The sequence below is a fragment of the Eretmochelys imbricata genome, chromosome 2, assembly GCF_965152235.1.
Source record: "Eretmochelys imbricata isolate rEreImb1 chromosome 2, rEreImb1.hap1, whole genome shotgun sequence".
Classification (NCBI taxonomy): Eukaryota; Metazoa; Chordata; order Testudines; family Cheloniidae; genus Eretmochelys; species Eretmochelys imbricata.
Window position 1 is genome coordinate 419680 of NC_135573.1, and position 16408 is coordinate 436087.

Below are 16408 nucleotides of genomic sequence, written 5' to 3' on the forward strand. Positions count from 1 at the left end.
AAAAAGATTTGACAAGGTAAAGAAACTTTCTGTACTTGATTCATTTAAATTAAGATGGTTAAAAGCAGCATTTTTTTTTGGCATAGTAAAGTTTTAAAGCTGTATTAAGTCAATGTTCAGTTATAAACTTTTGAAAGAACAACCGTAATGTTTTGTTCAAAGTTACAAACATTTCACAGTTATGAACAACCTCCATTCCTGAGGTGTGTGTAACTCTGAGGTCCTACTGCAGATAATTTGGTGGTCTCTTCTGGGCTTCAACTCTATGAATCTGTGATTCTTAATTGGGGGTGTGGTGCAGTGTAGGCACACCCTCCACTGGCTGTAATACTGGAGAAATTCTAGAAGACTGAAGGAGTGCCTGTATGGTGTCTGACAGGGTCGGGCCGGGTGGCTACAGGAGAGTAACAGAAGGCAGATATATTAGCCCCAGGTTAAGTAGGACCCTTTTCTCTGGGTAAGGTAACAGGGAAGGTTCCAGAACCATCAGGAACTTTCTGGAAACAATTAAGGCAGACGGGCTGATTAGAACACCTGCAGCCAATCAAGAAGCTGCTAGAATCAATTAAGGCAGGCTAATCAGGGCATCTGGGTTTAAAAAGGAGCTCACTTCAGTTTGTGGTGTGCGTGTGAGGAGCTGGGAGCAAGAGGCACTAGGAGCTGAGAGTGAGAAGGCGTACTGCTGGAGAACTGAGGAGTACAAGCATTGTCAGATACCAGGAGGAAGGTCCTATGGTGAGGATAAAGAAGGCGTTGGGAGGAGGCCATGGGGAAGTAGCCCAGGGAGTTGTAGCTGTCACACAACTGTTCCAGGAGGCACTCTAGACAGCTGCATTCCACAGGGCCCTGAGCTGGAACCCGGAGTAGAGGGCGGGCCCAGGTTCCCCCCAAACCTCCCAACTCCTGAGCAGACACAGGAGGAGTTGACCTGGACTGTGGGTTCACGAAAACTGCCAAACTGAGGGCTGCCGTGAATCTCTGAGGTGAGCAAATTCGCCAATAAGTGCAAGACCCACCAAGGTAGAAGAGGAACTTTGTCACAGGTGTCAGCAAAAACAACAAGGAGTCCTTGTGGCACCTTAGAGATGAACAAATTTAATTGGTGTGATGAGGCAAGGCTATAGATGGCTATAGAAAAGTAGTGGGAGATAGATATATTAGCTCCAGGCTAAACAAATCCCTGGTACCAGGATAAGTGAAATGGCAGCTGCTCCAGGTCAATTAAGACACCTGGGGCCAATTAAGAACTTGCCAGAAGGCAGGGAGAAGGCTAGGTTGATTAGGACACCTGAAGCCAATCAGGGGCTGGCTGAAACAAGTTGAAAGCCTCCCAGTTAGTCAGGTGGGTGTGCATGTCAGGAGCTGTGGGAGGAAGTTGCGCTGTTGGAGAGGCTGAGTAGAACACACCATATCAGGCACAAGGAAGAGGCCCTGAGGTAAGGGTGAAGTGGAGCTTGAGGAAGTGAGGGCTGCTGTGGGGGAAGTAGCCCAGGGAATTGTACATGTCATGTTTCTAAAAGGTCAGATACCATAGCTGATACTATTCGGGTCCCTGGGCTGGAGCCCAGAGTAGAGGGTGGGCCTGGGCTCCCCGCCCCCTTTTCCCCCTGATTAATCACTGAGACTGGGAGACAACAGAGACTGTGCAAGGAAGGATAACTTCTCCTCACCTCCCTCACTGGCTTATGATGAAAATGGCTCAGTAGACTGTGACCCTTGTCTCTAGAGAGAGAAGGGTTACGTGGAGGGTCACAGTGAGCCTCTGAGGCTAGCAAAATCTGCCAGAAAACGTGGGACCCATGGAGGCAAGGACAGAGCTTTGTCACAACTGGTGTCAGGAGTGGGACTTCGTTCACAGCATGGCGGAAGAAAGAGATTTAAAAAAAATGTGCACTGGGGTTTTGGATTTTTTTTTTGTTTTGGTTTGTTTGTTTGCTTTGTACCACAATGGAGGAGGTGGTAAGAACTCTGGTACAAGCCACGGCAGCCCAGCAGGAGGTCACCCGGGTTCAGGCAATGGCACAACAGGAGTCTATGTGGCTACAGCAGGAAACCAATCAATTATTGATGAGCCAGGTGACCCAAAATCATGCCCTCTTGAGAGAGGTGGTGGACCGGCTGAAGATCCTCACCACCGAGGCCCGGGGGTCCGACAGGACGCGAACCCTGAGGGCCACTAGTTGTCTGCCAAAGATGATGTCAGGAGATTGACATAGAGGCATATCTCCTCTCATTCAAAAGGACTGCTCAGCGTGAGGTGTGGCCCCAGGAGCAGTAGGTCAGCATTCTCGCCCCTTTTTTGTGTGGAGAGGCCCAGAAGGCCGACTTTGACTTCCTGCCACGAATGCCACTGATTATACCCGTCTGAAGGCAGAGATCCTAGCACGATCAGGGGTAACGGCAGCAGTAAGGGCCCAGAGATTCCATGAGTGGAAATACCAGGAGAACAAACCCCCGAGATCCCAGCTATTCGACCTCATACACCTTGCGCAGAAGTGGTTACAGCCCGAGGTATGCAGGCCAGAGGAGATTTTGGAGACCCTGGTCATAGACCATTACATGCGGGGACTGCTGCCAGATCTCTGCAAATGGGTAGGCCAGAACGATCCCTCCACGTACGACGAGATGATCACGCTGGTAGAAAGACAGATGACAGCCAGGGAACTGACTCGACTACTCAAGGAAGGCCCCTTTTGAAGCAAGCACCCGACCCCAACCCTGGAAGGTTGGGCAGCCAAACCCCTGGGGAGTCCTAGGTGGAAGAAGGAGGGGGCCGAAAACCAGCGGGGACCCCAGAAGGAAAGGATTGGCCTGAGTGGGGGGAACCCCGGGACTAAACCCCCTAACCCCCAGGATAGGGGAGTGATTAAAAGCAATTATAGATGTTATGCATGTGGGGAGTGGGGACACATAGCAGCACAGTGTCCCAGCACCGAGGAGTCTATGCAATGTAATTGGGGGATTGGGAGGTCCCATGCTCCCTTATCCACCTCGCAGGGGTCGCATTAGCCCTGCATAATTACACCAGGCCAGTGAGGATAAATGGAGCAGAGGCTTCAGCGCTTGTGGACTCTGGGAGTGCTATCACCCTCATATCGGGTAAGCTGGTAAAAAGTAGTCAGCTGCTACAAGCCAAACGAGTAGCAATGACTTGCGTGCATGGGGCCGTGAGCCATTACCCCACCATCCCAGTGGAGATAGAGGTTCAGGGAAACCCCATTGAGGTGACCGTGGGTGTAGTTCCTAAACTCCCATATCCTGTAGCCATTGGGAGGGACTATCCAGGGTTTGATAATTTACTCTCCCTGGAGAGGCTGGAGGGAGGTGGGGACCCTGAGGACAGCGATTCGTCACCGCGGGAATGTCAACCCCCGATGTTTGCTGAGATTTCTCAGGATCTGTTCTCAGTCCCCCGAAAGACCCGGAAGACAAAAAAGAGAGGAAGGCCGCGAAGGCCTTGGGAACCCGGATCCTGACCCAGGGCCAGAAGACCTCCCTAGTAGGCTGATGGATGCGAGCAGCCAACAGAGAAACTTGCACCACAGAAGGTGAGCCAGAGGCTGCCCCCAGCAATGACAGTGGCGAGCCATTGGAAGAAGCAGAAGCCGGCCCCTGGAAGCTTGGGCAGGTTAGTCCTAGGAGAAAGACTTTTGGGCGGGACCCAGCGGAGGACCCCAGATATGATAACGCCAGGAAAGAGGTGGCCGAGATTGATGGGATACGCGTGGATGGGAAGGTCCGGGGTCCCGGACCTTACTTTATAGTGAAGAAAGATCTCCTGTACCACGTGGTGCAAATGCAGGAGCAAGAGATACAACAACTTCTGGTGCCACAAAAACATCAAAAACCCATATTGAGTCTCGCCCATAGTCACCTATTTGGAGGACACCTAGGGGTAGAGAAAACCCAGGCACGGATCCTGCGGAGGTTCTTCTGGCCAGGAGGACATGAAGATGTCCAGCGATACTGCACCTCTTGTCCAGAGTGTCAGTTACATAGCCCTTGCCCGCACTTGCGGGCTCCTTTGATACCTCTTCCAATAATAGAGGTTCCTTTTGAATGGATAGCCATGGATCTGGTAGGGCCCCTAGAGAAGACAGCTTGGGGCCACCAACATGTGCTTCGTGTACTGGACTATGCAACCCAGTACCGGGAAGCTGTTCCCCTACGCAACACAGCTTCCAAGACAATAGCTAAGGAGGTGGTGCAGATCTTTGCCCGGGTTGGGCTACCCAAGGAGATATTGACTGATCAAGGGACACCTTTCGTGTCCAAGTTGATGAAAGATCTCTGTTCATTGCTCCATGTACAAGCCCTACAGACCTCTGTATACCACCCGCAAACAGATGGCCTTGTGGAAAGTTTCAATAGGACCATCAAGACCATGATCAGGAAAGTGGTGAGCCGGGATGGGAAAGATTGGGATACCCTATTGCCTTACCTCATGTTCGCCATCCGGGAGGTTCCGCAGCCTCCACGGGTTTCTCTCCATTCAAACTACTATATGGGCGCCACCCTCGGGGTCTATTGGATATAGCCAGAGAAGCCTGGGAAGAGGAGCCAAATCCTGGAAGGAACACAGTTGAGCATGTACTGCAGATGAGAGATCAGATAGCCCGAGTTACGCCCATTGTACGGGAACACTTGGAGAGAGCACAGGAGACCCAACGAACCCATTATAACCACCAAGCGAAGCTTCGACTGTTCCAATCAGGGGATCGTGTGATGGTACTGGTGCCCAAAGCAGAAAGTAAACTGTTGGCCCAGTGGCAGGGACCCTATGAAGTAATCAAAGCCATGTGAGAGGTGAACTATAAGGTGCGGCAGCCAGGCCGCCGGAAATTGGAGCAAATTTACCACATCAATGTTCTAAAACCTTGGCACGATCGAGAGGCATGTTTAGTCATGCAGGTGACCCTTCCCCAGGAGGATAACTTACACAAGCAAGTGAGGAGATCATCCGACTTGATGCCGATCCAAAAGATTGAGGCAGCCAACATGATTAATCGCAATCTAGATATGTTCTCTACAAAACCAGGGCGGATGACTGAGACCTAGCACCATATCCGCACGATCCCTGGAGCCAAGGTAACATTGAGACCCTACTGAATTCCAGCAGCCAAAAGAGAAGAAATCAAGGCCGAAGTAAAGAAAATGTTAGAATTAGGGGTTATTGAAGAATCTTACAGTCAGTGGTCCAGTCGAATTGTTCTAGTGCCTAAACCTGACGGTACCATGAGATTCGGTAATGACTTTCGCCGACTGAATGAAATATCCCAGTTTGATGCATACCCCATACCACGCATCGACGAACTGATTGACCGACTGGGTAGTGCCCGATTCTTGACTACACTGGATCTGACCAAAGGGTACTGGCAGATTCCTCTGACCAAAGAAGCTAAAGAAAAGACAGCATTCTCCAACCCGGATGGGCTATTCCAGTACACTGTCCTCCCTTTTAGGCTACATGGGGCCCCAGCCACATTCCAGCGCCTCATGGATAAGCTGCTGCGCCCCCATACTAGTTATGCAGCTTCATACCTAGATGATGTCATCATCCAAACACCAGACTGGGGAACCCACTTGGAGAAAGTTGAGGCAGTACTGCACACCTTAAGGCAGGTTGACCTCACTGCTAATCCCGCTAAATGTGCCATAGGGCTAGCAGAGGCTAGGTACCTGAGATATATTGTGGGAAGGGGCATAATGAAGCCCCAAACGAATAAGCTAGAGGCAATTCAAAACTGGCCCCGGCCGACCCGAAAGAAGCAGGTCCTTGTGTTCCTAGGCATGGTAGGCTACTACAGACGTTTTATTCCCCACTTCGCCACTAGGGCAAGTCCCCTAACAGACCTGGTGAAGGCCCGAGGTCCAGACATGGTAAAGTGGACCGACGCAGCAGAGGGGGCATTCACAGACCTTCAGACGGCCCTCTGTAATGACCCCGTACTCATAGACCCGGACTTTAACAGGGAATTTATCTTACAAACAGACGCTTCCGAGGTGGGATTGGGGGCAGTTCTGTCGTAAATGGTGGGAGAAGAGGAACACCCGAGCCTCTACCTAAGCAGAAGGCTTCTTCCAAGAGAACAGAAATATGCAGTAGTTGAGAGAGAATGCCTTGCTGTCAAATGGGCTATGGAGACACTGCATTATTACCGCTTAGGCCGGTGATTTACTCTTGTGATGGACCATGCACCCCTCCACTGGATGCAGCGGAATAAGGAAAAGAATGCAAGGGTCACCAGGTGGTTCTTATCCCTCCAACCATTCCAGTTCCGCATACAGCACAGGGCTGGATGCCACCATAGCAACGCTGATGGTCTGTCACGAGCATACTGCCTGGCGTCCCAAGTTGCCCAACTCTATGGTGTTGAGCGGGGGGAGGGGAATATGTGACAGGGCAAGGCCAGATGGCTATAGAAAAGTAGTGAGAGATAGATATATTAGCTCCAGGCTAAACAAATCCCTGGTACCAGGATAAGTGAAATGGCAGCTGCTCCAGGTCAATTAAGACACCTGGGGCCAATTAAGAACTTGCCAGAAGGCAGGGAGAAGGCTAGGTTGATTGGGACACCTGAAGCCAATCAGGGGCTGGCTGAAACTAGTTAAAAGCCTCCCAGCCAGTCAGATGGGTGTGCATGTCAGGAGCTGTGGGAGGAAGTTGCACTGTTGGAGAGGCTGAGTAGTACACACCATATCAGGCACAAGGAAGAGGCCCTGAGGTAAGGGTGAAGTGGAGCTTGAGGAAGTGAGGGCTGCTGTGGGGGAAGTAGCCCAGGGAATTGTACATGTCATGTTTCTAAAAGGTCAGCTACCATAGCTGATACTATTCGGGTCCCTGGGCTGGAGCCCAGAGTAGAGGGTGGGCCTGGGCTCCCCGCCCCCTTTTCCCCCTGATTAATCACTGAGACTGGGAGACAACAGAGACTGTGCAAGGACGGATAACTTCTCCTCACCTCCCTCGCTGGCTTATGATGAAAATGGCTCAGTAGACTGTGACCCTTGTCTCTAGAGAGAGAAGGGTTACGTGGAGGGTCACAATGAGCCTCTGAGGCTAGCGAAATCCTCCAGGAAATGCGGGACCCACGGAGGCAAGGATAGAGCTTTGTCACATTGGCCATAAGCTTTCATGGGCTAGAACCCACTTCATCGGATGCATGGAGTGAAAATACAGGAGCAGGTATAAATACATGAAAGGATGGGGGGTTGCTATTACCAAGTGTGAGGTCAGTCTAACAAGTTAAATCAATTAACAGCAGGATACCAAGGGAGGAAAAGTAACTTTTGAAGTGGTAAAAGTCTGTCATAATTTGGGGCCTCTTTGTGCCCCACCACCTCCACAAACATGATACAGTTCTGCGGTGACCTAGAATCCTACTTTCGACGTCTCCGACTCAAGGAATATTTCTAACACACCACTGAACAGCACACTAACACACACGAAGCTTCCTGCCAACAAAGAGTATTCTGCGTGGACGCCTCCTGAAGGTCGAAACAACAGATGGACTTCTACATAGAGTGCTTCCGTCGACATGCACGGGCTGAAATTGTGGAAAAGCAGCATCACTTGCCCCATAACCTCAGCCGTGCTGAATACAATGCCATCCACAGTCTCAGAAACAACTCTGACATCATAATAAAAAAGATTGACAAAGGAGGTGCTGTCGTCATCATAAATAGGTCGGAATATGAACAAGAGGCTGCTAGGCAGCTCTCCAACACCACTTTCTACAAGCCATTATCCTCTGATCCCGCTGAGGGTTACCAAAAGAAACTACACCATCTGCGCAAGAAACTCCCTGAAAAAGCACAAGAACAAATCCGCACAGACACACCTGGAACCCCGACCTGGGGTATTCTATCTGCTACCCAAGATCCATAAACCTGGAAATCCTGGATGCCCCATCATCTCAGGCATCGGCACCCTGACAGCAGGATTGTCTGGCTATGTAGACTACCTCCTCAGGCCCTACGCAACCAGCACTCCCAGCTACCTTCGAGACACCACTGACTTCCTGAGGAAACTACAATCCATCGGTGATCTTCCTGAAAACACCATCCTAGCCACTATGGATGTAGAAGCCCTCTACACCAACATTCCACACAAAGATGGACTACAAGCCATCAGGAATAGCATCCCTGATACCATCACGGCAAACCTGGTGGTTGAACTTTGTGACTTTGTCCTCCCCCACAACTATTTCAGATTTGGGGACAATTCATACCTTCAAGTCAGTGGGACTGTTATGGGAAGCCACATGGCCCCTCAGTATGCCAACATTTATATGGCTGACTTAGAACAATGCTTGCTCAGCTCTCGTCCCCTCACACCCCTACTCTACTTGTGCTACATTGATGACATCTTCATCATCTGGACCCATGGAAAGGAGGCCCTTGAGGAATTCCACCAAGATTTCAACTATTTCCACCCTACCATCAACCTCAGTCTGGACCAGTCCACACAAGAGGTCCGCTTCCTAGACACCACAGTGCTAATAAGCACTGGTCACATAAACACCACCCTATACCAGAGACCTACTGACCGCTATACTTACCTACATGCCTTCAGCTTTCATCCAGACCACATCACATGATCCATTGTCTACAGCCAAACTCTAAGATACAACCACATTTGCTCCGATCCCTCAGACAGAGACAAACACCTACAGAATCTCTATCAAACATTCTTAAAACTGCACTACCCACCTAGTGAAGTGAAACAGAGACAGAGCCAGAAGGATACCAAGAAGTCACCTACTACAAGACAGGCCCAACAAAGGAAGTAACAGAATGACACTAGCTGTCACCTACAGCCCCAAACTAGAACCTCTCCAGCGCATCATCAAGGATCTACAACCTATCCTGAAGGACGATTCCTCACTCTCACAGATCTTGGGAGACAGGTCAGACCTAGCTTACAGACAGCACCCCCAACCTGAAGCAAATACTCACCAGCAACTACACACCACACAACAAAAACACCAACCCAGGAACCAAACCCCGGTGCCAACTCTGTCCACATATCTATTCAGGGGACACCATCATAGGGCCTAATCACATCAGCCACACTATCAGAGGCTCGTTCACCTGTGCATCTACCAATGTGATATATGCCATCATATGCCAGCAGTGCCCCTCTGCCATGTACATTGGCCAAACCAGACAGTCTGTGCAAAAGAATAAATGGACACAATGGACATCAGGAATCCTAACATTCAAAAACCAGTAGGAGAACACTTCAGCCTCTCTGGTCACTCAAAAACAGACCTAAAAGTGGCAATTCTTCAACAAAAATACTTCAAAAACAGACTCCAACGTGAAGCTGCAGAACTGGAATTCATTTGCAAACTGGATACTATCAGATTAGGCCTGAATGGAGATTGGGAGTGGTTGGGTCATTACAAAACCTAAACTTAATTTTCCCTACTGTTACTCACACCTTCTTGTCAACTGTCTGTAATGGGCCACTCTCTTACCACTTCAAAAGTTATTTTTCCTCCCTTGGTATCCTGCTGTTAATTGATTTTTAACTCATTAGATTGACCTCACACTTGGTAAAGCAACCCCACATCCTTTCATGTATTTATACCTGCTCCTGTGTTTTCACTCCATGCATCCAGTGAAGTGGGTTCTAGCCCACGAAAGCTTATGCACAAATAAATTTGTTAGTCTCTAAGGTGCCACAAGGACTCCTCGTTATTTTTGCTGATACAGACTAACACGGCTACCACTCTGAAACCTGTATTGTGTTAATATTCTAAAAGGGCAAATAAATTAGGTCTTGTCTTGTCAGAAAAACCTAATATCATTTAATTGGAGATTAAAATGTTGGTTGATAAACGTAAGTACAGAGATGTAATATACTTAGGCACTATACAATATCAATAAAGCACACATTACATGATTTAAGAACTGGCTAACTGAGAGAACTCAAAGTAGTTGTCAATGAGGAATCATCATTGAATGGGAGTGTTTTTAGCAGGTTCTGCAGGGATTAGCATTAGGCTTGATGCTAGTCAGTATTTTTGACAATGATCTGGAAGTAATTGTAAAATCACTACTGATTTCAGTAGAATGTGAGCTAATATTCTGCCTGCTGTACAGAGGAGAGTAATGCCTCTGTAGTTTCCGCAGTTGGCGTTGCTGCCTTTTTTTGAACAGTGATACAATAATAGCATCTTTGAAGTCTTGTGGCATTTCTTCTTCCTCTCTAGTGCTACTCAGGATGTCATGAAACACCTCGATAGCCTTTGGGCCTGCTCCTTTATACAGTTCTGCTGGAATACCATCCTTTCCAGATGCTTTGCCAGAGTTCAGTTGTTTTGATGGCTTTTATAACTTCCTCAACTGATGAAGAGAGATCGAGATCCTCTCTGATGGGTTTCTCAGGTAAATGGTCAAGGACACACCAGTCGACTGTGGATGGTCTGTTGAATAGACTGCTGAAGTATTCAGCCCATCTCTGTATGACTCCAACCTTGTCTTTGAGGGTTGTGCTATCTGTCGACTTTAAGGGGGCTGTGCCAGATTTAGATGGTCCGTAGACTGCTTTGATAGAGTCAAAGAACATGTTTGCGTTGTTTGTATCTGCGTAATGCTGGACTTCTGCAGCTTTCCTCTCCCACCACTCTCCTGCATTCTCCTTCGTTCAGACTGGGCCTTGCTCTATAGGTACTTAAACCTATCTTTCTTTGAGATGGAAGTGAGTTCATTCTGCCATTCAACAAATGTTTTCTGCTTGTCACTTAGAAGTTTGGAGATGTCCTCGTTGTTCTCATCGAACCAGTCCTGGTGTACACTTTTTCTTTGGCCCCAGCACTGATTTAGCTCTCATTCTACTGAACAGACTCATTGCAAACGTATCTGAGGAGAATCTGCCAGAAGCGCAGAGTGGTTTCAGACCAAGTTGTAGAACTATGGACATGATCTTTGTTGTAAGGCAGGTCCAGGAAAAATGTTTAGAGCAGAACATGGATCTGTATGCAGTTTTCATAGATTTGACCAAAGCTTTTGATACGGTCAACAGAGAGGGTCTATGGGCCTATGGGCTATTCTACATAAACTGGGCTGCCCAAGAAGGTGCATACAAATCATCTGCCTGTTCCATGACCACATGACAGTGCAAGTACTCGACAGTGGTGACTTCTCCGATGCATTTGAAATCTTGAATGGGGTGAAGCAAGGCTGCATACTTGCTCCAGTGCTGTTCAACTTGTTCTTTGCCTGTGTCCTCAGCCATGCCCCAAGGGACTCGGATCAGGGGATATACATCCACTATTGACTTGATGGCTCCCTCTTTGATCTTTGAATACTCAATGCTAAGACCAAGATGCTGGAGAGGCTTCTTGTCAAGGCACTTTTCGCAGATGACTGTGCCTTGATGGCTCATAGACATCGGGTCATCATTGATTTTTCTGAAGCATCTCAGCTCTTTAGTCTCACCATCAGTCTCTGGAAGACAGAGGTCTTGTTTCAGCCAGCACTTCATTCCAATGCCCCAGTGCCAGCCACCTTCATCCATGGTACACAGTTGACAAATGTGGATCAATTCAAGTATATGGGCAGTACCATCTCAAGTGACAGTTCTCTTGATAAGGAAATCTCCTCCAGAATTAGGAGAGCCATCCAGGCCCTTGGCCGACTTCAAACAAAAGTTCTTAATCAACACAACATCTGTCTCTCCACCAAATTGAAGATCTACAGTGCAGTGGTTCTAACTTCACTCCTATATGAATCTGAGACGTGGACTCTTTATAGACATCACATTAAAGAACTTGAGCAATATCACATGTGTTCCCTCCGCCCAATAATGAGCATTCGCTGGCAGGAATATTAAAGTCCTTCAGAGAGCAAACACAACCAGCACTGAGGAAATTTTATTGAGAATATAAGTTAGGTGGACCGGGCATGTCCTCAGAATGGAAGACCACTGTCTTCCAAAACAGATCTTGTTTGGGGAGCTGAGTCAGGGCAAAAGAAAGAAGCGTTGTCCGTATAAGCACTTCAAAGATAATCTAAAGAATCACGAAATTATCTCCAGGCTGCATGTGAAAGGCACCACAGAGCTGCATAATCACACCCCATAGATACAGACTTCCCATGCCCTCTCAGTGCGGTTCACTCTGTGCATCAGGATTCAGAGTCATATGCGTAGCCATATATGAGAACTATGACAATATCGTCGTCATCGCCAGGGATGGACTACCAATAATACTGATTAGATTTGCGGATAATACAAAGATTAGTAGAGTGGTAAAAAATGACCAGGACAGGAGAGTCATAGGGGGTGAAGTGGATTGCCTGGTAAACTGGGCCCATTCAAACAAAATGTTATAACAAAGACAAATGGAAGGTCATATCTCTAGAAGCAAAGAAAGCAGCCCCTATTACAATCCCCCATTCTGTATCCCGGAAATCAGTGACTCTGAAAAGGATTTAAGGGTCATAGTGGACAAGCAATTGAACATGAGCTCCCAGTGTGATGCTGTTTCAAAACGGTCTAATGCAATCCTTAGGTGTATAGGGAAGTAGTAAGTAAAAGAGTGATGATTTTATTTCTGTATACTGTATTGGTGAGCTCGGTACTGGAATGAAATTCTGTGGCCTGTTTTTTATACAGAGTTCAGATTAAATGATCCAATAGTCCCATTTGGCCTTAAAATCTATGAAAAACTTGTCCTAATGCATTTCCTTACTTTAGGCAATTGGTGATGCAGAGAAGTTGGTGGAGACTCTACGTCTGGCTGCTGAGAAAGCAGAGGAGAAACTGTCCCTGGCCAGGCTCAGGTTGCGAGAACAGACTCAGGAAGGTAGGTTTAGGCCTTGGTCATGAACTGCTTGATAGAGTAAGATTGGGGGAAGAGGGAGATTCTTGATCAGGACCCAGGTGTATCTGTAGTTCTTTAAGTCTTTGTTCATATGGATCCTACTCATGGTGTGCACGTGCTCCATGAATATGAGATTGGAATGCTTTCACCACGTAGGAAAGTTCCTCTACAATGAGCCACTAGTCAGAACTAAAAAAACCCCAAGATCGTGCCAGCTGGGCACAAGACACTTCATTAACTATATTAATTATTAAGACTAAAACTGTTAGGAAAAAAGATGCTAAACTTAGAGACAGTGAACAGATACTGTTGAGTTCTTTCTCGCTACTATGGGTGGTTAAGAGGCGATCAGTGCCGCTCTGCCCTATCTGACCTCAGGTGTGTTCCTGGAGAAACCTTGCTTGTGATGGGTTAGGAAATGAGCAGCCTCTGGCCACGAGAGACTTTGTCTGGGGTGGAGGATACAATACAACTTTGTTATGTCTTTTATAGTTCTAAGCATATTTTCAAACCTTGTCACCTACATTTGGTGCTTAAATCTTGTATTTGAGCTAAAATATCCAATGTAGGCCCTTAAATCCCAGTATGAGAACCCAAACGGCAGATTTGTTCGCAGTCTATAAGTATCTACATGGAGAACAGAAATTACTGGCCTTTATGAAAGAGTTACTGGGTGATGTTTCGTGGTCTGTATTACGCAGAAAGTCAGATTAGATGATTCCAATGTTCTTTTCTGTCTTTATAATCTGTGTCTATGAAGATTCAAATCTCCAAAGGGCATAAACACCAAGGAGGAAGAAGAAATGTTGACTAGTCCAAGTAGGTATACCAAGGGCAATAGAATGAAATTAAGAAAGGGAGAAGTTAGGTTAATATCTGGGAAATTTTCCTGACTGTGAGTGTTATTAGTCTATGGACTCCTCTTCCAAGGGAAGTGGCAGTATGGTAATACAAATAATCAATAATAGTTTCTACTGAAGGGACTTGCACCACTTTCCTTGGAAGTGCTTAACCATTCAACATTAATGTTCTTGCTGTTTTTTGTGTAGAATAGATAATGCTATTCAGTGCTTTCTCTATCCTTTACTAGGGGTGGGGAATGAATTCCAAGGGCTGAAGTGCTCCGTACAGGAGCTTGATGATGTGCTATTGAAGGATGTGGGAGGCAAAATCCATTCAGATGGACGGTGAGTTAGAAAAGACAATGGTCATACTTGCTGTCATGTTTGTATCCAGCAGAAATGGCTTAACAACAATGCTGCTTCCCCTCAACTCCGAGGAAGAGAGCCTTCGCAAAGGGACTGACCTAAAAGTACTGATACACCTCTTGCCATTAAGCAGCCCTGATGCAGTGGGCTGTTGGACTAGTACCATTATATCCCATGGTGAAGAAGACCCTTTTATTGTTGGTATTAATAATTCTATTTATTTGTTAAATACATGAAATCTGCTCAGCTCTGGTACAAGACACACAATTATTGTATTCCCTGATCACCTTACAACCTAAAGGAAGAGAGAAAAATGGAGAAGAGGAAGGAAACCTAAAGGAGGAAGGAGACATATGGAGTGGCTTTATTTTAGACTCCCTTCTGGGAATGGCATAAGAAGGTTTTTAAGGAGGGATCATCTCCCTGCTGCCACCAGTGTTACCTGGGGTTTCTCAGAACCCAAAGCTGGGGTAACTTAATTGTTTCTCTCCAGGCGGTGTTAGGAATAAATCAATGGGAACACAGTGCTTCCATCTGATAAATGATTGATACAAGCAAGTGTGCGCTTATCCAAAATTATGATTTATTAGATATTAAGCACACATACGCAATAGGTTTAAGACATCCCAGATATAGTTACCCACAGTCTGAGATGGTTTCAAGTGATCACCATCCAGGCTTCCAGGGGCCCTCTTTCTGTCCAGCTGACCGGGAGTTTAGATGTCAGCTCCTTGCCCAAAGAAAAGCTCCCTTGGACTGCTCAGAGGTATTTACTTTTACCTAATCTTTTATAGCTATCTCTGACAAAGCACGTAACCTATAGTGACTCCTAGTGGGTCAGCATCATAACCCCTACAGGTTCCACTAATTCTCCTAATTTCAGCAAACTACTCATTATCTCAAAACATTTCTAATATTTCCAGCCATAACAACAATACGTCAGGGGCACCTAAAACCAAGGTTGCTCTTACCTCACTCTCTTCCATAACTTTCTGTCTCATCCTGCCATTCTGATTAACAAACTGCAAGTATGCAGTTGTCTGACCTTGTCTCACAAAGGCCTAAGATTATTCCTAGCAATGTGATGTTTGGTTTTCAGCTGGCAGTGGCTGAACATACAAAATTGCTTACTGCAGTACTGTCAAGTTCTGGGCTACATGCAGGAATATCAAATTCCGGGGTAACACCATGTTCCTCCCTGCAGGGCTGGAGGGAGTGTCTGGTTGTTGCTACTTCTCCAGCAGGTGTAGGGGGAATATTTGCTGTTTGTATTGGGTTTTGGTATTTGGTCTTTCAGCTCTAGTTCAGACGCTTAGTTCCCTGTCCCCACTAATGATGGGTGTCTCTGTCTCATCTTCACATACAGATGGCCATTAATCATTGATCCATCTGGACAGGCTGCAACTTTCCTGCGGTATCGAGACACAAATTACTTGAACACACTGAACCCAAATGATACGAACATGGAGACCATTCGATTGGCCTTGCTGGGGGCCCTCCGGTAGGTGGCAGAGCACCAGGAATGGGAGGGCAGGATGGCAGGCTTGGACACAGCATAGGTTGGTGTTCCTGATGATCTAAGAGTGCACATATGAGTGAGCTGGAGGAATAAAACAATTAGCTGGTAGTGCATGTGGCTGTGAGGGAGTAAGTTGCTTTTTGATACCCTCTGCCTGGGGAAGTAGCTGCACTTCCTTCACAGTTAGTATTTCTGGTCGTCTTTCACAAAAGGGAATGCTGGCTGAGTGAGGGGCCTTTTCTCCACAGTCCCCTTTCCACATTGTGCTAAAGGGAAGGCTGTCCATACATGTAATACTTGAGACCCATCATTATCAAGAGAGAGAGAGATTTGTTTTGTCTATCTTTTGTATTAAGGACCTTGGACTGTCCTGTAGTACATATGATCAACCATTCAGACCTCTGCCCTTAGGTATGGAAAGCCAGTGGTGTTTGACATGATGGAAGTGAACATGTTTGATGCCGTGAAGAGACAGTTGGAGAGAATAGAGTCTGGACTGGCAGAGGCAATTCTGAGCAAGCAGATACTGCAGAATGAAAGGTAAAAATTTGTGGGTATGGTAAACTCCATGAGCTTCAATGGAGAAATGGCACCTCTTCCAACCCTATTCCCTCCCAGCTTGGGGATGTAGGAATGTGCCAATCCCTTGGCCCATATCAGCCTTGTCCCCTCCCAGCCTGGGAAGCCAGGGAGAAGGCTGAGCACCTCTACCCCAGAGCCCTATCTCCCACCATTCTCAGATACTAATGTTATGAGAGCCAGGGACAAATAGTATCTAGCTGTAGATATCTAGGGGTGAGGGACTGGCACCTCCAGCCCTTTGGCCGCCTCCCCTTATAATTCTGGGAAAA

General features: G+C 47.1%; 1 protein-coding gene across 1 annotated transcript in view; it reads left to right on the forward strand.

The window, feature by feature from the left end:
* Positions 1–16408, forward strand: part of IQANK1 (IQ motif and ankyrin repeat containing 1) — an 88692-nt gene that overhangs the window by 54811 nt on the left and 17473 nt on the right. The window contains exons 8-11 of the mRNA XM_077810331.1: positions 12704–12812; positions 13921–14017; positions 15405–15539; positions 15969–16046. Coding sequence (XP_077666457.1) covers positions 12704–12812; positions 13921–14017; positions 15405–15539; positions 15969–16046 — 419 coding nt within the window. The remainder of the gene's footprint in view (positions 1–12703; positions 12813–13920; positions 14018–15404; positions 15540–15968; positions 16047–16408) is intronic.